At 41.6% G+C, this 25,027-nt stretch overlaps 1 protein-coding gene across 1 annotated transcript; it reads left to right on the top strand.

Moving 5' to 3' along the window:
- The first annotated feature begins 1,272 nt into the window (after nt 1-1,272).
- LOC124278121 lies at nt 1,273-25,027 on the top strand. Its single transcript, XM_046713891.1, has 5 exons — nt 1,273-1,677; nt 13,176-13,284; nt 16,497-17,237; nt 21,770-21,871; nt 24,819-25,027. The coding sequence occupies exons 1-5, from the start codon at nt 1,525-1,527 to the stop codon at nt 25,025-25,027; spliced, it is 1,314 nt and encodes a 437-aa protein (XP_046569847.1). The 5' UTR covers nt 1,273-1,524.

Below are 25,027 nucleotides of genomic sequence, written 5' to 3'. Positions count from 1 at the left end.
TCGACAAGATTGACATCAAATATTTTTAAAAATTAACCTGAAGAAATCACAGACCTGAGACATGCCAGATTGCATTCAGACGTTGGCCCAGCGTTGTCAATGGTTTTGCCAACATTGGGCCAACGTGTGAATGCTATCTGCGATATAATGACAGATTATTCTTTTCTATGTTTGATCTTTTAAATGGACATCTAAAAAACATTATGTGCTGATGGATTAAATATCTTAACTGACCTTTGACCTGTAGGAAAAACTAATTTAGTTATTTTTCGACAAGATTGACATAAAAAATTAAGAAAAACCTGAGTGGACCACCTGCGACAGATGTCATGAGTTCCATGTCGGGTGCATGCAAACTTCGGAAAGTGACGTTTTTTTGTAGTACCTGCTACAGTGAGGAGTAACAGATAACCCATGCTCTGGAATGGATGTAGATGTGTGAATATATATTAATAATATTAATATGCATTTTCCTTTTTGAATGGAAAGGACCGCAGTTATTTACAGCATATACTTTTATTTGAAAAGCAATACGTTCCTATGGAAGAAATCGCATTTCAAACTGAGTACCTATTTGAAAATACATTTCCTTAGATATTAGAGATCTAGCATACAAAATGTTTCCAGTTATTTTGTTGGAACGAATTATGAATAAACCTGATTTTTAAAATGCATTTTTCGGATTTCTGTTCGCATGCACGTTTGTCTAAAATAATAAGTGAAAATGATAATGGAACGTTTCTCTCTAATATTAAAATAATGTCAAAATCGGACATGTCCTTCAATGTGGTTTCCTTTCACTAAGACATGTACATAATACATTTCATTACATTCATTTTGTTACGACAGGACACATTACAAATGACATTAACGAGGCGAATGAAACGTCCATAAAACCAGCTTATATCAGGTTATATCACAGTGAGATTGAGTTTTGTTCTTTTAAGTTTCATTTTTTATAACAAATTCCAAATATGAAATTTGTTCAATATTTCAAAGTTTGAAAGACAATAGTTTTATTACCATATTTATGTCACATATTGGTGAATAACATGAACAATTCAGAAGGGGCGATAACTGCTTTTGTTAGTTGTGGGGAAAGTACAAGATTTACAACAGCACTTCGACAGCACTTGGGCCCCGTCTCGCATATCGCTAAAATTCGCCAAAGCGATATGCGACACTTCTAAGCTGGGCCCCGTCTAGCTTTGTCGAACGTTAGCGCGCGCAAAGGGAGCCGGGAACCAGCTTATGCTGTGCTGGCTGGCCTCATGGAACTCTGGGTAGGAGAGTGAATGGTGTATTTCCGGTTTGGTCTTATGCTTTATATATTTCTTTGGTGAAACCAACGATATGGCATTATAACCAGGAAGGATAGTTAAGAGGCCGCGTGAGGTACGGCATTTTCTATGCAATAAACAAGGTGTTTGAGCTGATGTCGCCAGTAATGATCTGCTCAATGTCAAGACTGTAAACTCAACAGTATCTATAAAATATGTTGCTGAAAATTGACCACCAGTGAAAATGGAATTTCTAAAAAGTAACAGAGGTCGTGTTAAACTTAGCCTTGATGGCTTTATGTACACTAAGAAGATTGCAAATAATGTTTCCATTATATGGGAGTGTTCAGGGAGGACAGCATTTCGCTGTAATGGAAAGCTTAGAACCACATTGGAGGTAAGTTTCTGTATCTAAATATCCTGGCCACAGGCCCCCACTGCGGGTCAGAAAATCGATAAACTAGGCCCCGGTATCAACACCCCCTTCTATATAATACATATAGTAGGGTGTTGATACTAAACCGGGGCCTAGTTTATTGATTTTCTGACCCGCTGTGGGGGCCTGTGATCCTGGCGTACAATGCCGTCCGGTAATTCCGCGCACCTAAGCACATCGATCGCAACACTGCAACTAACGTCTCTTATTTTTTGTGACTAAACATACTGGTATGCATCACATTTACCTAGAAATATAAGTTTTATTCACAACTATAAGATTTTAACGTTGCATTATTAGGGCCACATTATTTTCCAAAATCACTTCATCAATGTAAGGAAGAGTGTTTCATATTAAACCCAATTATGAATAATGAAGAAAAATGTTTAAAAGTCTAAAGAAAACGAATTTTCATAAAACTGTCAATTTATCTGTCAATTACTGTTAATTACTTATCTTTAGTGATTGAAAGCCAGTCCCTTGTAGAAATGTCCCGATTTCAAGCGTAAATGTGGTAGCAGACGATGTTTACCTTCGATACGGAAGTACGCTATTGCAGCTGCGCAGAATTGCCGGACGCTCGGAATTACCAGACTCACTTGTAATGTAAATTTGAGGACATCTATTTTCGTGCACCTATCATTTCCGGGTTCATGCAGTCGCTACACATCAAGTCATGTCAGAGTTTGTGTATGTAAACATGAAGTCGTCTTCGTATTCCTACTGTCACAATTTGGAAATCAAAAGCTTCAAATGAGTTTTTTATCAAAAGTTTTCTAGCTAACATGTTTTAATGCTTCTGCACTAATGCAAAATCATCGAGACGAAAATGAGCCCTAAAAATAGTTTTCGTTCATGACAGCACCCATCTACCGGAGTAGTATATATACTAGGGGTACGAGATAAAGTCTGACAAAAGCTACTGTAAAGCTTTATTTATTAAATAAAGCTTTTATCAGGCCCTTATCTCTTTCCGCTAGTGTGCATACCACTTTTTGTTCGCCCCCAAAACTTCCTGGTCACTATGACCGCAAACCAACACTTTCCTCGTCATGTGACACTATTGTGATCACTCGGCTATGTTGTTTCATATCAACCTATATAATGTTGATCACAGCGAAATAATTTAATGTGAATCTCCTATGATTTCTTTGGTTTTCGTAATGAAAGCTTGTTGGGCTTGTTGTATCCCTTGTTCTCGTCTTCGCTGATGGCAGTGCTGTTACGAGACTTGTTCCAAATTCTTGTTTCATTTTGTGATATTTTGTGAGTTCAGAGAGTACCAAACGAAACTCATCCTCTGAGATTTTACTCCGTGAGTGCCGTTGAAATATGATCGGCTATTGTGTTTAACTTTGCTTCGGCTAGAATTCTAATTTCGTCGTGTTTCAATGCTTTACGATGTAATTTGCGAGATACAAACTTAAGCACCAATCCCACCAACCCTGACACCCCAGCTGTTATTTCAATGCCTAGCACTATAGGTGTGGCTACGATGGTGGACAATAACCCGACACCTACCGCACCTAATCCCATACTGGCTGCCATAAGGGAGGTATCAACCCCATCCACGAAATTGAAAGCTCTATGGTATTTCTTACATAATGCTTTCCGTATGTCGCGATCTTGTTCTAGTTGACGTTTTATCTCACATAACTGTCTCAAACGAAATCCGTCTACAGTTTCCAGTGTTTTTGCTACTTCTACGACTGGGTACAGTCCCATCCTGTGTGTGTATTATATATAATAAGATAAAATTTAATTGGTTTCGTTAATTTCTTATCAATGTATTTGAGGCTTATAAGGCTTAGATTTTTATGCAAGAAAATCCCTGAGACATCAATAGGCACATCTTGGTCCAAAATACAGCCCCCCTCGAGGCTTTTTTTGTAAATATCTCTTCATCCAATGACCCAATCGATCTCAAACTGTGCAAGTGGATGTTTTTGTCAGACAACCTAATCACATTGTAAATCACCGATTTTATGCATTTGTATTAAAGAATCTGTCAAAATATACAGCAGAACGCAAACTGCTTGCAGAGAGAGGGAGCCAATGACCTGTAACAGCGACGTCGTCTAGGTCGAACAGTTTGCCACCGAACGCTGGGTATAATGTCCATTCGTCCTCGTCGTTGCGGACTAGACCATACCGAGTGTTGCTGTTCGCTCCTGCGGTATTGACGATATCAGTTAAGTTACTGTCGGATCCACCGGCGGGGACTTCAGCGCGTTTGTAAATGTTATTTTTCAGTTGCAAGGCGTACAGTTTACCGTCTATTCCTGGTTCGTCAAATCCACCAGTGTCCCCGAGGTCGGAGATCGCTAGGTTGGCACATTTTCTTAATCGCGTTCCTGGACCATGGGCTCTAGTCATTATTGTATGTGCAGCGTTATGCTGAGGTACCCTATATTAATAGGATGTTTTTTAATATCTAAAATACACATTTTTAATTCAGAGATGGTACCTTGTGTTAATTTCTTGTACTGCCGTGACGAACACGATTCGGTTCTGCCGTCATTGTACTTTTCCGTTTTCACTGGTACTGCTCTCAACAGCGTAGAAGGGCATTCACCTTGAATGTTGTCTGTAGTGCTCAGCTGGTCGAGATGAATGCACAGTTCGCGGTATGGAACTAGGTCGGGTAATCCCATGCCTGTGACGGTGTTTGTCGGGGGTATTTTGCTCGACGGCAACCCAAGTGTTCTCGCCAACGGCCGGCTGAGTCTCAAGACGTTTCTTCCGTTGTTAGTTAACACGACCGTGACGTTCGAGTCGTTAATTTTGAGTTCGACTCCCACGGGTTCGAAGTGTTCATTGCTGAGCGAGCACACACTGTAGTAGCCGACGGTTATGTGGTTATGTTGTTGTTGCTGCTGTTGATGTTGGTCCATTGCGGGCAGTAGGTGATATCGCAGAGTGCGACTTCGAGTTGACCTGACGTGTTATCGATCACGTGCATCAGTTAAACGGACTCACCACTCATTATTTCTGGAAGTGTCACATACATATTAAAGTATATATACCCATTATATAATAATTTTAAAATGTAGAAACCGGGAGTGTTTTACCCTAAAATGGATATAGATTTCACGCACATGAAGACCGTGGTCGATGCGGTTTACATTTCAGAGCACAGTTTATTGATGTGTTTAAAAATTACAGGGTTTCATTGACGGTTCCTGGCAAAATCAATTCAATTTCGCCGTGTGGTGCTCTACAGCTAGGTGTGGCTTGGCGTTGAGCGACACTCGGCGTGGCCCGCTGGGTCGGGCTGTGTTTATGTTTCACGTGTACTTTCAGATAAGACGTATCGTCAAAGAAATCAGCGCTCCGCTTCCACAGGACAAAGGGTGGGATGCAGTAAACAATCCGTATGATCGACGAATTTGCAACGAATTCGAAATCCATCCGAAGACGGAGTGGCATTTGCCGGGTGGGAACCACGGTTTTGGCATTCCCATCGTTCACAACATGCCTCTAGCGAAAGCCAGCAAACAGCTAGTGAAAGATTGGGGTTACAAGTCGTATCATTACGTCAAGACGAACGACGATTACATGCCTTTCGACGACAGCAAGGATTACCGCGTTTGGAGGTTTGAGCAGAGACCCGCGGACGATTGGAAAATGGTCATGCTGGACACTTCGAAAGGGTTTACTTGTGCTGGTGTCATCAGATTGAACAATTCTATTCGAACGTACATGTGGGCCGTGCTCGGCGCTCAGGCGAAAACGCGTTCCGGCATCGTGGGTAAAGGGACTGCTTAGGACGCGCAGAAGCTCCATGGCACCGAGTTCAGTTCGAGTCTTTTGCAGATCTTGAACGACCTTCTGTGAAAAAATTTGGGCTGTGCGCCACTGTAATTTCGCATGTTTAATTCGTTGCGGATCAGTTGATTCCCCCAACAGCGATTGGCGAGTGTCAACAAGGCGAGTGGATTTCTCGTGAGATCGACCTCTCAATTGCAGCGCCCTGTTGTTGCCAATTTCAAATTTGGAATAGTCTCGTCCCAACGGTTCGCGTAATTCTTATCTCGTCTCAATGCATTGTGATATATATTTACGGTCTGCTTTAAAAGTTTGTTGCTAACGGTATTGCCCATGAACGAGGTGTCCAGCTGAGGGTCTGTGAAATCGGTCATTTCGATATTGTCCCTTATATTAATTATATTAAATGTATATATTTATATAAATATATAATGTCACAATACGGAAAAAAAGCTAGATCCTTTTAGAAGATTAAGAGAGCCTCTTGGTGTCAAAGCGTCAGTCTGTGGCTATCACCAATAATCCGAGCAAAAACCAAACCAAAACCAAAACCAAACGCTGTTGGTTCGATTCCCCAACCTGGGCGAGAATGACCTTATCGTTCCCGTCACGGTTCGGACTGGCGTTTAACATGGCATTGACTTCCGACAACGACAAACGTGAACTCGTGTGGAATATCGGCCGTACCATCATCAAGAAAACCACCATCAAAATCAGCGGCAACGAGGTGTTGAGTATAGACGACAGCGATGTGTTTTACTGTTATATAGATCTATGGAAAAGCCAGGGTGAACGTTATAATGATGTGTATCAAGGTATCAGTAAATCGACTCGGATGAGCGTCGGGTACGTCTTCACGCAAGATCAGCTCAACAAAATCCTGGCGACGAAAAAGCCATCGCCGAAGAGTATGGGAACCGGTTTTGCGTGCCGCTCGACTTCAAGTTGCTCACGGGACATGCACCGTTTTACCAGGCCGCGCTGGGCGATCGGTTGGAATACGAACTCACGTTTAACAACTACAGCAAAGTCGTGCGTACGCCAAACGGGGATGCTGGTAGTTACGCCATCGACAACATCTCGCTGGAGTTCAACATGGTAACGAGCCCGGAGCTGGCCCGACAGGTTCAAAACCAGTACTCGGGAAAGCTGTCCATCCTGTACGCCCGAGTCCTGCGGCACCGAACGATCGTACAGGACGAGCGACACGCTGTAGATAATCAAATTGAACGTGCCGGCGCGATCGATGAAAGGCATCTTGATCGTTCCTGTGGAGGATTACGAACCGTTTCGAATAGACGGCGAAAGGTTTTTCAACCCCGAAATCACGAAAGTGGAAGTAAACATCGAGGGCGTGTCCAACCAACTGTTCAGCCAAGGTATGAGGGCACACCAGCAGTGGGATGAGATGAAAAACCAACCCAACGTGAAAGAACCCGTGCAGATTGGGGATTACCTGACCACCAAGTATGCGCTGTGGTTGGACATACGATCCACGGACGATGATTGGTTGCATGGCAGCGGACGCCGCGTCGACAACGGCAGCGAGGGGATAACCATCCAAATCACCAAAAAATCCCCAAACAAAGGCAAATCAAACAATATATTTGTACGTGATTATGGACGTGCAACTTAATATACACAATGGAAGATTCGTGCAAGCCATCTATTGATTTGCCTCAAGATCTGCGCTGTCGTGCCTGGTCAGACGGGCTGTTGGAAGACCGTTTTTGTGTTGAACATTCTGGAAGGATACTATCGGGGACGTGTTCGATAACATCGTTATTATTTGCCTTACTTTACACATCAACAAAATGTACACAGAGAGATCTTGGGTGATGACAGACCCGGACGTGCACAAAGTCGATCCGGGGACACGTCTGCAGGATTTCTTGAAAGCTTATCACAACAAATTTAAAGGGGAGTTGACGCTGTTCATCCTGGACGACTGCAGCGCTAATAAAGAGATCACAAAAAAAAGAGACATGCTGTCGTATTTAGCGTTTTCTGGCCGACACGCAAAACGCAGCGTTTGGGTGCTAACGCAGAAATTCAACTCATTGTTGGAAAACCTCAGGGAACAGACGCGATGGGTAGCCTTATTTCACTGCAAGGACAGGGATTCGTTCGAGGAATGCTTGAGAGAAAACGACGTGATTCCTAGCAAACTAGAACGGGAACAAGTGAAAAAACAGCTCGCTGAAACGAAACACGCCAAACTCGTGTTGAAAACCGGCCAACCCGTGTTTTTTTGTCAAGTGTTTTAGTTCAGCAAATTCTAGCAAATTCTTAGCAAATGAAAGTTTATAGTTTGAGATTAAATGTCGACTTTGGAAATTCTCATCTCGCTGTTTCACGTGCATTGGATATTATTTTATTAGAATTAAAAATCGTTTGTTACATTATAAAATGGAGTGCAAGGAACTGCTCAAACAAATATTGGTGGTGGATGATAAGCGACAAGCGAGATAGACAACCAACAACAGTGCTGCTGCACGAGAATTTGACAATAATGAGAAGCAAGTGAGCAACTGGAGAAAAGAAAAGGCACTATTAAATGAGATGCAGTTTGCCTTCGCCATTTAAAGCGTCTTCAACATGGTGTTCACATTTCATGAACAGGAGAAATCTGGTACTAAGGCAGAGGACACATATTGCCCAGAAACTTCCGGATCAGGTGAATACTAAGGTGGATTTATTCCACGCATTCGTGATTAAAGAACGGAAGGCGATCAACTACGATCTATCACAAATTGGAAACATGGACGAAACGCCGCTGAACTTTGATATGCCAGGCTATAAGACCGTGGATGTGAAAGGATCAAAGACAATTTCTGTGAAAACTACTGGAAATGAAAAGCAACATTTTACGGTAGTGCTGGCATGTATGGCGGATGGCACCAAACTTAAACCCATGATAGTATTCAAAAGGAAAACAATGCCGAAAGGACAGATTCCCGACCGGGGTTATTGTGGCCGTAGATCCCAAGGGATGGATGGATGAGGCGTTGGTTAACAGATGGATCGAGGATGTGTGGTGTGCAAGACCAGGTAGCCTCAGAGGATGCAAGTTGCTCCTGGTATGGGACATGTTCCGGGCCCATTTGTGCGCGTCTGTGAAAAAGAGATTGGTAGACAATAAAACACACCAGGCCGTTATACCTGGCGGCTGCACGTTTCTCTTACAGCCACTAGACGTTTCACTCGATAAACCCTTTAAGATGAACATTCGCAAGAAGTGGGCTGAATGGATGATGGATGGGGATCATACCTTCATGAAATCAAACGCCATGAGGAGAGCGCCTCTCCCTGAAGTTGCCAAATGGGTGAAGGAATCCTGGGATGAGATCCCAAAGGACATGGTTCAAAAATCATTCCTAAAGTGTGGCATTTCGAATGCAATGGATGGATCAGAGGACGAGGCCCTGTTTGAAGATTTTATCACCAATGATCCTAGAGCTGATGAAGATGACGTCCTTGGATGTGAAAACTTAGATGACTATTATGATGACAACACAGATGAATTGACCTGGCAGGCACTGGCTGGAGAAGACAGTAACACAGAGTTCGATGGTTTCACAGCGGACGATATATAAATTACCGGTAGATGTGAATGTTCAATGAATGTACAAATTATTTTCATCACTGTATTCATTCTGTATTATTGTCGACTTATTGTGTAATATAGTGTTTTGAATGAAAAATGACTTCAGTTTTATTTACTGTGGGTACTTTTTCTCATGGGTTCATATTTCTACATGCACCGACTTCACAAAATGGCGTCTTGTTGTTGATGCATACAAACAGTGATCGTTGGGATTATAAGAAAGAAAACAAACACAGGTTTCTAGAATAATGGTCAGTATGATCTTTATTAGATACTATTTTCACTAAACATACTTACGTTTTACATCCAACTGCCAGATGTCTTGTGGTGTGAGTTGGCCATAGCGTGGGGTCGGCTTGTGTACGTTTTACATCCGACTGCCAGATGTCTAGTGGTGTGAGTTGGCCGCGACTCATCGCGGGGGGGTCGGCTTATGTACGAAACATACCATTTTGACACTCATTTCAAGGGTCAAGCTATGGGGTCGGCTTATCTACGGTAATATACGGTATATATAATGTCACTTCAAGTGGTGTCGGCTATCAATCACGAAATCACTCGTCTCACCGATAAAAAGACGCTATTAAATTGAAATCAGTGAACGCTGAAGCAGCTGCACCATCGCATGTCGTGAAAAAAGAGAAACAAATACCCAACTGGGTTCTCGTGAGGTACCTCTACCAGCCGGGAGAACTCGAAGGAGACACTCGAAACGAGCCACCGACCCGACATGGTCAGTCAAAACTTACAACATAGATAAAGTGGACATGAAAGCCGACGAACCGAACTTGTACTGTTTGAAAGATGGGCCTCCGAGAGGTTTTCGTCAGAGAGGAATTATTGATCATACCTCACGACACAATGTTACCCCCACCCAAGAAGTAGCGATTCAAAATATTTAACACTTACCTCCCTGTTGAGTGATCACAATAGTGTCACGTGACCAGGAAAGTGTTGGTTTGCAGTCATAGTTACCAGGAAGTTTTGGGGGCGAACAAAATGTGGTATGCACACTAGCGGAAAGAGATAAGGGCCTGATAAAAACTTTATTTGATAAATATCTCGTACCCCTATTGTTTATACTACTACCGGTCATCTGCATTGGTAACTGGTAACGCTAAAAGGTCATGACCCCAGTAGGTGGGGTGTGGCCCAGGAAAAAGAAGTATGGAAACCCCTTTCAGACACATCCCTTATAACTTTACAACAAATTTTCATGAAAAGTTACCAAGAAAAGCAATTATGACGACTTTGTAAGATGAAATCAAATAGTTATAATTAATGAATTACGAAACTATGTTGTGTTTATTCAGTAAATGTCTCCGAAGTGATGAAGAATGTTTTTTAACTTTCGTTCAAGATTACAGGAACTTTTACTTGTTTAAAAGTGTTTTGTTTATTATTATTGTTAGATAGATAAAAGTAGACAAATTTTGAACATTTCTTGACAAAACTTTCTTATCAGCATTGTGAGACATGAACTTCAATGTTACATCGTTATCAGCTGCTGACATTAACTATTAGCCATTCTGTTAGTCCGGATTTTAGCTATCAGGAATATTGATGACGTAGTGCACAACTGACCTTGATACCGTAGTGGGCATGATGGCTTCGTCCCGCTACGATAGCGAAGTGTCAAAGGCTGAAACTTATGTTTTTATAAACATTTTATAAAGGTTTGTATAATTGTTGATTTTCAGTGGCTTGTTAATTTGGCATGCCGCGCCGAAAACGTGTTAGGTGCGCGAATATCGATTACGCAAGGTTAACTTTAAAATATCTACACTCGCGTAGCCTTGATTCGTGGATATAAGGGAAGTGCGGCAAAATTCCTTTTTTAAATGCATGATTTTATATTGTATACGCACTGATTATTTTATTCATTGATTCAGCAAATTGAAAATGCCTAATATTCCACTCATGAATGGAACGTTTGTTTACAGAAGCCATTTGCAATCATCACCTATTAGTGTGGCCACAAAATTTGACGTCACCTTGTTTCATGGATTACATAGTCGGTTACCTAATACCCCACTGCGGGGGGTACTGCACTTCGGCAGATTACTGACTTTGTTAATAAGTGACGTAATTGGCGGACGCTGTACGGACGCGGTACCTCGGAACACGAGCACCATCACAGTTAATGTGTGCTCGTTTAACGGGTCATTTGCACAGAAGTGAGGCGGAAGTGCTGGAAATGAAAACAAACCACTGTGCACGCGCAATGGTTTGTAACATTTCTCGCGCTTCCGCTGTACTGTGCCACACCCTCCCCATTCATTTTTTTTCGCGCCATTATTTCTTAGACTGACGAGTACCTGATGGATTGAAATGTGTTTCAATTGGATATGATAGGATCATACTGCCCTAAGGTAAAGTCAAACCCTAAATAAGAGTTGGAAAGGGTCCCTAACCCTACCCCTCTCCCAACTCTAACCCTAAGGATCGGACAGAGTGTCATACTCTTACCCAAAACCCTAACCCTAAGGATCGGAAAGGGTGCTAACCCTAAACCCTGAGGATCGTAAAGGTTCCCTAACCCTAACCCTAAGGATCGTCAAGGGTGCCTAACCCTAAGGATCGTAAAGGGTGCCTAACCCTAAGGATCGTAAAGGGTGCCTACCCCTAAACCCTAACCCTGGGATCATGAAGGGTGCCATACCCTAACCCTAAGGATTGGAAAGGGTTGTTTGACTCTATAGATGCAAAAGAAGGGAGACAGAGTAATTACGAGACAGCACTGGCGATAATTGCCCCTCAGCGAGCAGTGAGGGCTGTGCCCGGTAAATTGCATTCTAGCCCCCACTGCAGTAAGTATTGACACGAAGGAAAGCAGACAACGAGAAGTGAGAAAGTTTGAGCTAACGGTATCTTTTTTACTTGACATTTTGTAAAAATAAAATTTGGTAATAGTGGTAATATCTGGCATTTATCTCAATGATCTGGATTTATCGTAATGCAGAGATTCGGATTTTTTTTTGTCTCGGCATGGCATTGTATGTACATCAACAGTACCGCTATGACGCCATAGCGGGTAGCCTAGTGGTTAAAGCGCTGAGAAGACCCGGTTCGAATTCCCATGGGCACAATGTGTTAAGCCCATTTCTGGTGTCCCCCTGCTTGTATATTGCTGGAATATTGCTAAAAGCGGCGTAAAACTAAACTGAGTCAGTCAGTCATGACGTCATATGAGACTTAATTGACGAGCTGGCATGATAATTACCGCGATCCACGAATCAAGGTTATCCATGAATTAAGGTTACAATGCTGTATACACTTTTCACATAATTATAAACATATAAAATATTCATATTAATGACCTTAATTATGTCTTTTATTAATAATATTGATATAATATGTAATTATCCCCGCAACGCGTTTTGCAGGGGGTATTAAAATGGTCCGTCCGTCCGTCCGTACACATTTGTGTTTTCCGGAGCAGAACTCTAAAACCGTTCACTTTTTCTTCACCAAACTTGGCACATAGATAGATCTGGTGGTGTACTGGTGCCTTTAGGTAGTTTTGGAATTCTGAATAAAATATTTTTGGCATTTCCATGGCAACAAGTTTGACTTAGCCTGAAATTGGTGGTTGTGCTCTTTTCCGGAGCAGAACTCTAAAACCGTTCACTATTTCTTCACCAAACTTGGCACATAGATAGATCTGGTGGTGTACTGATGCCTTTGGGTAGTTTTGGAATTCTGAATAAAATATTTTTGGCGTTTCCGTTGCAACAAGTTGACTAAGCCTGAAATTGGTGGTTGTTCTCTTTTCCGGAGCTGAACTCTAAAATCATTCACTATTTCTTCACCAAACTTGGCACATAGATAGATCTGGTGGTGTACTGGTGCCTTTTGGTAGTTTTGGAATTCTGAATAAAATATTTTTGGCGTTTCCGTGGCAACAAGTTTGACATAGACTGAAATTGGTGATAGTGCTCCTTTCTGAAGCAGAACTTTAAAAACCTTTCAATACTCTCCTTCCACTTTTCTATGTACACACCTAAATATTTGACATAATCATAACTCGTAGACATAATCATGAAGAGTATTTTGATGACTTTGTCTTCTTGTTAATTTTTAGATGGAGAACCCACGGCTGATAAGTGAGCACAATCACCCTGCAGACCCAACAGCAGTAGAAGCAGTGAAGTTCCGCACCAAACTCAAGGAACAAGCTTTAACTTCCAATGGTAAACCTGGTCAGATTCTACCCAACGCATTGCAGTCATATAAATTATCATATGGGGCTTTTGTCTGAGATGTCTGGAGCTTTTGCCCAAAAGTGCTTTTGTCCGAGGGGCTTCGGTCCTGCGGGTCTTTTGTCAGGCAATCATTATAACCAGTTAGGATAGTGAGAGGACCTTTGAGGTAGGCCCTTTTCTATGCAGTCAACAAGCTGAGTGAGCTGATGTCTCCTGTAATATGCCTTGAATGATTGGATAATCCCAGCGCCTAGGGGCTGCAGGTGACTTGTTGGTGTTAGGAAGTGTATTGCCATTTGTGTATATCCCTTCTTAATGTTGATTACACACTTGCTTCTTCTTGCATTGCTGAAAGACTGAAAATGGTTCTTCCATTTGTCACTAATACTGATCAACCTGTTTTTTCGGCTAACAGATGTAGAAGACAATGTATGAATCGTGTTTTGTACCCTCTGAACCCTCCTGTACACAGAATCAAATAATAACCCAGGAATGCTAACATGTGCTGTGTTTGTTAAAGCCTTTGACATAATTACTAATGGCAAACTGTCCTTTTTTGGGTTGTATTCATTATCTCCATACACTGTCATACTGTGTGTTGAAATTCTTGCTTGGTTGGTTGTAAAAGAATAAAAAAATAGGGCTTACAAATAAATGAAAGAAAATATGTAATTTTTCCGCATGCTGATGACACTGAATTTATAGCACTCTGTGGAAGTGTTAAAGAACCAATAAACTTTGTTTTTTGTTACTCTTTTAATGATTACATATGAAAGATTTGTGGTTAGTCTTATGCGGAACACCAAATTTTTCTTTAAAAAACTTGTGGTTAATTAATCACCGAAGCGATTAAAAGTGGCCAAAAGTGGCCAAAAAGTCACCTGCTTCCTCTCACCAACTAAACCATGACAGACAGGTTTACGCATCCTGTCGCCAGACCACTGCAGTACATCATATGAGTGAAACGCATTTACAGTTAGTTGTATAGAAAATGTGTAGCACGCCATCATTTTGATGATTTCCTCGACATCAACGCATTTTGACATGTCAATAAGTTGCTTTGTCGCCAATTGCTCCTAGGGTCGGCTGATGGTGTCCCCATGCACAGATTTCCACAGGACCCCTAACTTCGTATAAATGTACTTTAGGTTCAGATCGCCTTCAATGGAAGTTAAAAATCAAAAACTACTTATTAGTTGTAGTAAAATATGCATATGGGATTGATGACCATAAAGATTTTCCATGACACAACTTTGTAACATAACGATTTCTTCCTCGGAAGCTTGCGGTTGTGGTCAAGTAACAATAATATTGTAAGTAGTATTATATTGACACTCCACTGCCACGAGAAATCTTGTTATGTTATAGCGCTATGTCATGCAAAATCCTATTGGCCATATACATAGTAAAAGGTTACAAAAATATATTTTATCATTTCAGTAGTAGTTTTGATTTTAGTAACTCTATGAAAACAAACCGGTAAAGTCAAACCCTAAATAAGAATCGGAAAGGGTCCCTAACCTACCCCTCTCCCAACACTAACCCTAAGGATCGGGACAGGTGTCATACTCTTACCTAAACCCTAACCCTAAGGGATTCGAGGAAGGGTGCTAACCCTAAACCCTGAGGATAAAATTAAAGGTTCCCCTAACCAGCAACCTAACCCTAAAGATGCGTAAAGGGTGCCTATCCCTAAGGATGAAGTAAAGGGTGCCTAACCCCTAAGGATGCGTGAGGGTGCCTACCCTAAACCCTAACCCTAAGGATTGTGAAGGGTGCCATACCCTAACCCTAAGGATCGTAAAGGTTGTTTGACTCTAAAGATGCAGAGGGAGACAGAGTAATTACGAGACAAGCTGGCGATAATTGCCCTCAGCGAGCAGTGAGAGGCTGCACCGGTAAATTGCATTCTAGCCCCCACTGCAGTAAGTATTGACACGAAGGAAAGCAGACAACGAGAAGTGAGAAAGTTTGAGCTAACGGTATCTTTTTTACTTGACATTTTGTAAAAATAAAATTTGGTAATATTGGCATTATTGATCTGGGGCTATTTATCTCCGTGCTGGACAATTAGATTTAGCGTAATGCAGAGATTCGGAATTTTTTTGTCAGCGAGGCATGGCATTGTATGTACATCAACAGTACCGCTTCATGACGTCATATGAGACTTAATTGACAAGCTGGCATGATAATTACCGCGATCCACGAATCAAGGTTATCCATGAATTAAGGTTACAATGCTGTATACACTTTTCACATAATTATAAACATATAAAATATTCATATTAATTACCTTAATTATGTCTTTTATTAATAATATTTACATAATATGTAATTATCACCCGTAGCAGGCGTTTGCAGGGGTATTATTAAAATGGTCCGAATCCGTCGTCCGTGCACATTTTGTGTGTTTTTTCGAACAGAACTCTAAAACCGTTCACTTTTTCTTCGCAAGCTTGGCACATAGATAGATCTGGTGAATACACTGGTGCCTTTAGGTAGTTTTGTAGTTCTGAATAAAATATTTTGGCATTTCCATGGCAACAAAGTTTGACTTAGCCTGAAATTGGTGGTTGTGCTCTTTTCGGAGGTGAACTCTAAAACCGTTCACTATTTCTTCACCAAACTTGGCACATAAGATAAGATCTGGTGGTGTACTGATGCCTTTGGGTAGTTTTGGAATTCTGAATAAAAAATATTTTTGGCGTTTCCGTTGCAACAAGTTGACTAAAGCCACAGAATTGGTGGTTGTTCTCTTTCGGAGCTGAACTCTAAAATCATTCACTATTTCTTCACCAAACTTGGCACATAGATAGATCTGGTGGTGTACTGGTGCCTTTTGGTAGTTTTGCTTAATTCTGAATAAAAAGTATTTTTTCGTTTCCGTGGCAACAAGTTTGACATAGACTGAGAGCTGGTGATAGTGCTCCTTCCTGGGGCAGAACTTTAAAAGCTCTTTCAATACTCTCCTTCACTTTCTATGTACACCCCTAAATGTTTGATATAAATTCATAATTCGTAGACATAATCATGAAGAGTATATTGATGACTTTGTCTTCTTGTTAATTTTAGATGGAGAACCGACGATCGGTAGTGAGCACAATCACCCTGCAGACCCAACAGCACAGTAGAAGCCACTTTAAATGTAATGATAAGTCTATTTGTTATTACCATGTCATTTATGTTTTGTTAATACATAGATAAAGATGATCAACCCGCCATAGAGGATGACAGGAAGAAAATGAGTGCCCTAGAGGAGGCTGCAGTCCATTCATCACGTTTTATTCTGTGCGCACAGAAAAAGTTAGCTGAACCAGCACCAGGAGTGAGGCAACCATGTAATAGTCAGGGATTAGACGGAGAGAATCCTCAAGTGACTTCATCACGTTTTATTCTGTGTGCTCGTAAAAGAGAAGACGGACCAGCGCCTGGTGTGAGGCAACCAGGTAATCGTCAGGGATTCAGTTTTATTTCTACTTCCCATAAACAGTTTGCCAAACCATTAGCTGAAGCGATGGAACTAGATATTACTGCAGAAAGTGGAATAGGAAGTGAGAAGATAGACATAACCCAGAAGTTCGGTGGACTGGCAGGTGGAGTGATGACACTACAAGCAATCCCAAGAAGAGACATAAGGAAAGGTTGTATTTCAACTGACCAGAATAGAAATTTCACAGTTACAACTGTATCAAGTTCTACTCAACCTACATCAATGCTTGTATCTTCTGCCACCAAAGAAGCTGCAAAATCAGTAATTGAAGTGATGGAAACACAAACTTCAAGAGATGACTTAAGAAATGAGAAGGTAGACATGATGCCATCAATCTATATTCTTAATGCCCAGAAAAAGCCTGCTGAAACGATAGACCTGTCAGAGACCTCATCCAGAACTGACGAAGAGGAAGATGAGATTCACCTGTCTGTGGGTCACAAAGGAAGAAGTAAGTATTGCAAGTAGAGGTATCCAAAGACATGTTTATTGGTGATTTTTTTTGTTTTAATTTTAATCTTCAGTATTAGTATTAGTTTTGTGATACCTTATTTTAAGATCTCTTATCGTCCATTTAAGATTAGCGAACTCCCAGTCGCACAAACATTTTGACTTGTCAGGCACATGTTTACCAAAGGGAGATAAGCCTAAACGTATTGTCACAATTGGAGACCTACATACTGTCTTGATGTTGTTTACTCACCAGCTTCATTGCATTGCTGAAAAACTGGAAAAGGTTCTTTGTTCTTCCTTTCCTCACTAATGAGGATTGAACTGTTTTTTTTATGGCCAACAGATATAGAGGACAGTGTATGAGTTTTGTATGATACTCTCCTGTACACAGAATCAAATAATATCCCTGGAATGCTACTGCGTTTTTTGCTAAAACCTTTGACTGACTTGAAATCTCTTTCTTTCCTCAGTTTTGGACGTAATATACAAAACTGGCTAATGATATAAAATCCTGTTTGATTACTTGGGGTGGGTATAGCAGAGAATTTTCATACTGCGATATATTGCGATGCACAATATATTGCAAGAATGTATTTTTAACAAGAAAACTACTTATTATAATCGAGTGGATGCTTGATTTATAAAGCAAAAACACAACAAAATCAAACTTTTTAATCATGACAAAATATTTGGCACAAATGGCACAAGGATCCCCACCCCTGGTGCCCAGACTTAGCTACAGTTGCCTGTTCCCTTGCCGAGCGTTTTCATTTCTGCACACCGCTGTGCGTCGCAGCTTTCAAGGCTTACATCAGCGCCAAGAAGAAATGCTTGTCGCAATGGAAGAGGAAGATGTCTTCTCCTGTTTCTTCTGTGGACTCTCGGTCTTCTCTTCTTCGAATGCCGCATGGACACTCCTCTCCTTTGATAGATAAGCCGACTACCCCTGCGCCGCGTATGCTGATGCCTGAAGCCAAGCGCCGTCTGACGCCTGTGTTGACTTATCTCAGCCGGACGCCTTGTCTCATCCGGAGGTACAGAAGCTGCTTCGGATGCTCCTCTTGCCTGCAGCTGTTGGTGTCCAAGCTAGCACCGTTCCAGCGCCGCTGCCTAGCATTGTCCCTGCACCGGAGCCTGTGGACCTGTTCTACTGTTGCTAGCTTATTGCATCAATCAGCGCCTCCCCCGATGCCGGCGCCTATGCCAACACCTTTGCCGACGCCTATGCCCTTGCCGACGCCAGCGCCAACGCTGACGCCTTTTGCAGTCTATCGTATCCCCAGGAAGGCTACTGTGTCTAGAGAGGAGGAATTACAGCGTCAGTTATGGGAAGAGCGTTCCCGACGTCAGGACGCCGAACGCTCCCGTCGTTCTCGGTGATCTCGTTCCCGGTCTTCTCGTCAGCATCATTGGTCTAGGAGTCCCCGTCATAGTTCTGCTTTTTCTCATCGCCGTCGTCGGTCTGCATCAAGGTCTCCCTCTCCCAGACATTCCAATGATAGGGAGAGGCGTTCACGGTCACCGATGCGTGGGAGGCGATATCGTCGGTCCCGTTCAAGGTCACCTCCTGTTCACCGCTCGCCGTGACGAACCACGTTCCCCTACAGTTACTTTTAGTGCTGCTTCTCAGTTGTCATCTGAGCGCCCAACGCCTGCTGCTTTTGGTCAACGGTTTAATACACCTACCATGTCCTGGGAGGACACTGAGGAACGCTACTTTTCTCCCGATTATAACGAGGCGATGTTGCAAGAGGATGATGATGGGGGCACTTACCTCCCCCTCTCTGCTGTGTTCGAATGGATTGCCGACAGACTGCCGGATTGTCCTTCTCCCTCTTCAGGATCAGCCAACCCGAGAGCTATTCGGTCTTCTCCTGAGTTACTCCTCCCGCCTCACCTGATGGTGGCCGATGCTGTGGCTTCTTTGGACGCTGACTTTGCTACACTGTCTCTTAATACTACTATTAAGACGCCTAAGTCGCGCAAAGGGGACTATAAGATACATAGTTTGGATTTCGCTGATTGAGGCGCGGCTCATGATGAATCCCTCAAACGCTTATCGGGTTCCCCACAGGCATCTTACCGAGTGCAGGACTCCAAGATGTTGGCTATTGATGCAGAGCTCAAGCGGATGTTGAAGCCTGTTTCAGCGTTGGCCTCGACAACCTCGGCTGCAGGTTGGGATCTGACGGAAGACAACACATCAAGGTTAGAACATCTTACCACCCTGTTTCAATGGCAGGGTAAGATGTTACATGATTTGCTGGCACACCTCCGGACGGATTTGGCCATGACGACAGTTGTTAGGCGGATGGGATTCCTTGAGCCCTGTTCTTGGCAGGAAGAGTTTAAAAGGAAGCTGTTAAGAGACCCTTTTGCATCTCATTTCCTCTTTGATGACAGGATTCCGGAGGTTTATAAGGAACACGCAGAGCTTACCAATACTGAGGTTTCTGTGTCTACGTTCGAAACCTTGAGCTCGGCCTTTCGTGGCAGGTCGTCTACAAGGACGTGGCCGTGGCAGATCCGAACCAGTTTTTCAGTGCCGTCAGCAGGAACGTCCCCGGGACCCCCCCTTCGACGCCCGGCAGGGGTAGGGGAAGCACCCTTACTCCGGTCGCTGAAGTTTTGACCCAACACGACTGTGACCTCCCGCCCCCAGCCATGCCGGTTCGTCCTATTCCAGTAGGCGGGAGACTGGGGATCTTCTGGCCCAACTAGATAATCCTGGAAGACCCGTTTGTGACCAACATTCTCAAGACCGGTTACAAGCTGCCAATCGCCGTGTCGCCGCCTCTGACTACAACGCCCCAGTCGCGCTTGTATGCTCCAGACCAACAGTTACTGCTAGCAGACAGCATTCACACTCTGCTATGCAAACAAGCTATAGAGACAGTGCTAGACCCCCAACAGTCCCCGGGACTCTACTCACCCATCTTCCTGGTTCCCAAGAAGGACTCAGTGAAAGTACGCATGATTCACAACATGGCAGTTTTCAACCACCTTTATCTTTCGGAACCGCCTCACTTCCGCATGGTGTCCCTGGAACAGCTACGAGCCAAGCTTAGGCCCGGGGTTTGGTTGGCCAGTCTCGACCTTCAGGATGCCTACCTGCATGTGCCCATCCAGAAAATATCAGTGGATAAAAAAGTTGTTTACAGAAAAAACTTGTTCAATAAAGGTGTGTGACAAATTTGTGGTATTGTAAAGGAACTTGGAGAGTGTATAGACCATGATGAGATTATAATATGTCTAATCTGAACACTTCCTTTCAAGAGTATTATTGAATTACAATATCAATTCAAAAATACTTGAAACTTTTGAACATTGTCAAAAAGAAATGGCAAATGGCATGGAGGCATCTCCATGGAAACAGTTGATATGCTCTGTTAAGAAAGTTTGTTATAACATCCTAAATGTTGAAGTTTCAATGTCTAAGTGGGCAAACATATTTGGTTCTTCATTTATTTTCTAAGCAAAAAGAAACAAAGTTAAGGTGGTTCCAGTACAGAATTTTGCACAGAATATTAACAACTAATATCTTCTTGTATATTATCAAGGTTCAGGATTGGGAAGGCTGCTCATAGTGAAACAGGAGGCGGTGGGGTATCCTAGTGGTTTAAGTGTTCACTTGTCACGCTGAAGATCTGGGTTCAATTCCTCACATGGGCATATTGTATGAAGCCCATTTCTGGTGTGATATTGTTGGAATATTTCTAAAGCAGCATAAAACTAAAACTCAATCACTCACTCATTATGAAATGAACATAGAGAAATTATATCCCATCTTTTAGAATGAATTCATATACATAACTTGAACTTATAACATGAACTGGTTATTATGCGATGTAAAGAGAACATTATCACTGACTCTGTATTTGATCTTTTCCTAATCCTGCCCAAGTATTTTGCATATAGATGCAAGGTTCCTGACTTTCAGCATTTTAAGAGGGAGCATCAAATTACATATAAAAGTGAACAGACAATTAATCATAATAGCAATTCTATGAATAGGTTTAATACCTAGTGGATTATGTATCACTCTCTTTTTGATGAGAATTATGTCAATCATGTTGGTTTAACTTCGAGTATATATATCATGATGTATTGTAAACATAAGAGATGTTATATTTGGGATTACACTTTCTCAGTAAAGTACAGTTGTCTAATAGTTGTCAGCTGACTAACCTGACCCACTCAACCACCTGTGTAATTGTGGAAGCCGCGATGGCTGAGTGGGTTAGTCGGCTCACTTTGTGTGCTGACAGTTAGGAGCCAGACTCTGAGGGTGCGGGTTTAAATCCCAGATGGGACTTAACCCAATAAAAGTACTACAATCTGTCCTTTACTGAGACAGTGTTATCCCAAAGAGACCGAAATATACCAAGCATGATAATTGACAACTTTCTAAATGGCATTGTGTATTCATATTACCAAGAGACAGACCTCCTAAATGTCATTCATGTTTGGCTGTCGAAGTGAGACAAAGACATAGACCTTCTGAACACGAGTCAATTGTGGATGTTTCAGGGAGAGAAAGAAGTACACCTTGTGAACACAAAACAAATATGGCCTCTGCAGGAAGAGCGAGAGTTGGTCCTCCTAAGTATGACCCCCTCATGTCATATGATGGTAATTATTACTCTTATATTACAGTGACGTGCAGTGAGTGAAAGTTCGAAATCAGCTTCATGGTGATTTACATACACATAATTTCGATTCAATTTTCCCATGATTGTTAAGAAAACTGCAACCATTTAAACAAGATATATTAGACATACCAATCAGGTTTAACATGGCTGTCTATCTGATAGATTAAGATCAAGTTGTACTTATTGTGCTTAATCAGGTTTCATTCGATAACTATTCAACGGAAAGATGAAAGAAAATTATGAACACGTAGCTGAAGCTGATTTCCAAGATTGTTTGCAAAATGTCAGAATAAAATGACTTCTACTCAATTGGCAAAATAAAATTACCAAAATTTATGTCAAAACTACAGACAGACAGGTTTATTTCATAAATGTGGCCATGAGGCCAATAGTACAAAATGACAACTTAGATTAAACTTTTTAAGAGCACCTGGACATGATTTTGTTTACAAAAAATGCTAGACGGAGTATCATATTATGGTTCTTAGTATTTAGAAGATGTACAATTTTTTGTTTATTTGGGTTCATAATATAGGTACTTGGTATGTAGTGAGTTCTTATCGCTGCATAAAAAGGACATTTTTACACATCATACTCATCTTCTAGTACACTTTTCGACTATGCTTGTCGTAAGAGGCGACTAACAGGATCGGGTGGTCAGGCTCGCCGACTTGGTTGACACATGTCATCGGTTCCCAATTGCGCAGATCGATGCTCATGCTGTTGATCACTGGATTGTCTGGTCCAGACTCGATTATTTACAGACCGCCGCCATATAGCTGGAATATTGCTGAGTGCTGCGTTAAACTCAACTCACTCACTCACTCTAGTACACTTTTACAATAATCGCACATAGCTACACTAATGTCATTGTCTTTAGATCTTCTATAGGAAACTATTGGTGGAGCTGCATCTGAATTTTGTTAAGACTCTGCTCTGATTTAACGAAGAGAGTGGAATCAAGTACAATTCCGGAACAGTATCAGATATAAAGGCAGAATATATATGTAATGATTTTGAGTTTCTTTTGTCTTGTGTCCATTCTTGGTAGTACATGTCTTTACAACGTTGTTTGAAAAGATTTAAAAACAATTCCCAGTTTCCAACTTTTTGATATATCCATACATAAGCAAAGCCATGTTGAAATAATATTGATCGTACTGCCGAAGCCCAGTTATTATCTCCATTGTCGTCTAAACATTTTAACACATCATACGAGTGACGTGTGTCAGGTCGCAGGTGCATACAGAACGAAACAACTTGTGTCATATAATTTACTTGTAAAAGGTATCTCCCATATTCGGCTAAAACTGCCTTGTTTGGTGTGTGAGTCAAAACTACTTTCGGTTTGATGTTTATAATAACTTGTTCTTCCCCTTTTGATATAAAGGCAAGGGTAGGAAAGAAGTAGCCTAGCTAGGCCAGAATATCCCCCTTTTGATATAAGAACAAGGGTGGGGAAGAAGTAGCCTAGCTGGGCCAGAGTCTCCCCCTTTTGATATAAGAACAAGGGTTGGGAAGAAGTAGCCTAGCTAGGCCAGAATCTCCCCCTATTGATATAAAAGCAAGGGTGGGGAAGAAATAGCCTAGCTAGGCCAGAATCTCCCCCTTTTGATATAAGAGCAAGGGTTGGGAATAAGTATTCTAGCTAGGCCAGAATCTCCCCCTTTTGATGTAAGAACAAGGGTGGGGAAGCAGTGGCCAAGCTGGGCCAGAATCTGCCCCCTTACGGACAAAATATCCTAGTTTGAACAAGGGAGAAACTTGGGGGGGGGGGGGCTTTAGCCTAGCCCAAACTTTCCCAGGGGTAAGAATATCCTAGGACAAAACTTCCGTGGGTAAGAATATCCTAGGACAAAACTTCCCCAGGGAAAGTTTGGCCTAGGCCAAATTCTGCCCGGGGAAAGTTTTGACCGGGGAAGAAATGGCCTACTACACAGGTATATATAGGAGCGTGTATCTGTCAACATATCAAAAGCTTTTTTATAATCAACGAAAATACTATAAATTTTCCACGCTTTTTCCTTATGTACTTGTGGATAATGGAATTTAATACAAATATTTGGTCAACAGTACTGTAGTCTCTCTAAACCCTGCTTGAGACCCAGAAATTATATCCTGTGTAAAGTTTTATACGTGCATTTAGAATACTTGTGAATTCTTTGCTAATTATATCAAGTTGTTATTGGGATCCTCTCTATCTCCCGCTTTATGTAACAGAACAATAAGACCAAGGTTCAAAGAATCTGAAAAATTACCAGCGTTGAGAATCTCTTTGAAAAGACGTTTTATATAGAATAACATCAGCCCCAAGAGATTTACCACTTTTCAGATTCTTATCTGCATTCAAATTGTCATCATTTGAGATGTTGTCATCTAAGATATTGTCACAATCTCTGCATTGTTCACAATTAACAACATCATGATTTTCAAGAAACATTCGTACATGTATATCAAACTGTGTGCAATCTGTTAGAGGGTGGAAGAGGTTACTTAAGTGTTTATGCCACTTATCTGGGGTGATGTTTGTTTGTAGGCTGGTAGTGTTACAATCCGTCTTGATGACTTCCGAACTCTTTGCATGTTTTACCTTAGGCTGTATTTACAATTTCCTCTGCCATATTGTTTTCAAAAGTAGTTATTTTCTGTTTACATAAAGCTTACATATTTACAGACTGCTGCCATATAGTTGGAAAATTAGTAGCAAACAAACAGTAATAAATATCAGTACATTTTGGAATCAACATGATCATAAACGTCTTACCCACCCATGTAATATATAACTTATAACCCACCCATGTAATATATGACTTATAATACATGTTGTTATCTTTACAGATTTTTGTATTGTAAATTTTTGTTAAAAAGGGATTTAATTACTTGTTAGAGTAACAGAATTGTTATTTGTATTTACAACTTGATTGTAGATGAAGATCACGGAAGTGAAGATGGACACAGGGATGAAATCCTAACAGAGGAAACATCAAGTATTGATGACCAGTTTAGACTTGGGAGAAAGATGGAGAGAGCCAGTACAGTGTTTAATTCACCTTCAGTCGGCAGACGCAGTGTAGAGAATCCACCAACCACAGTAATCGTGAACATGCCAAATGGAGTATTCATAACAAAAAAGTGA

Source organism: Haliotis rubra, unplaced genomic scaffold (genome assembly GCF_003918875.1).
Source record: "Haliotis rubra isolate DU_JTF1 unplaced genomic scaffold, ASM391887v1 Scf1, whole genome shotgun sequence".
NCBI classification, from domain to species: domain Eukaryota; kingdom Metazoa; phylum Mollusca; class Gastropoda; order Lepetellida; family Haliotidae; genus Haliotis; species Haliotis rubra.
The sequence above is the reverse complement of the archived record's forward strand: the minus strand, read 5'-3'. Positions and strand labels throughout refer to the sequence as shown.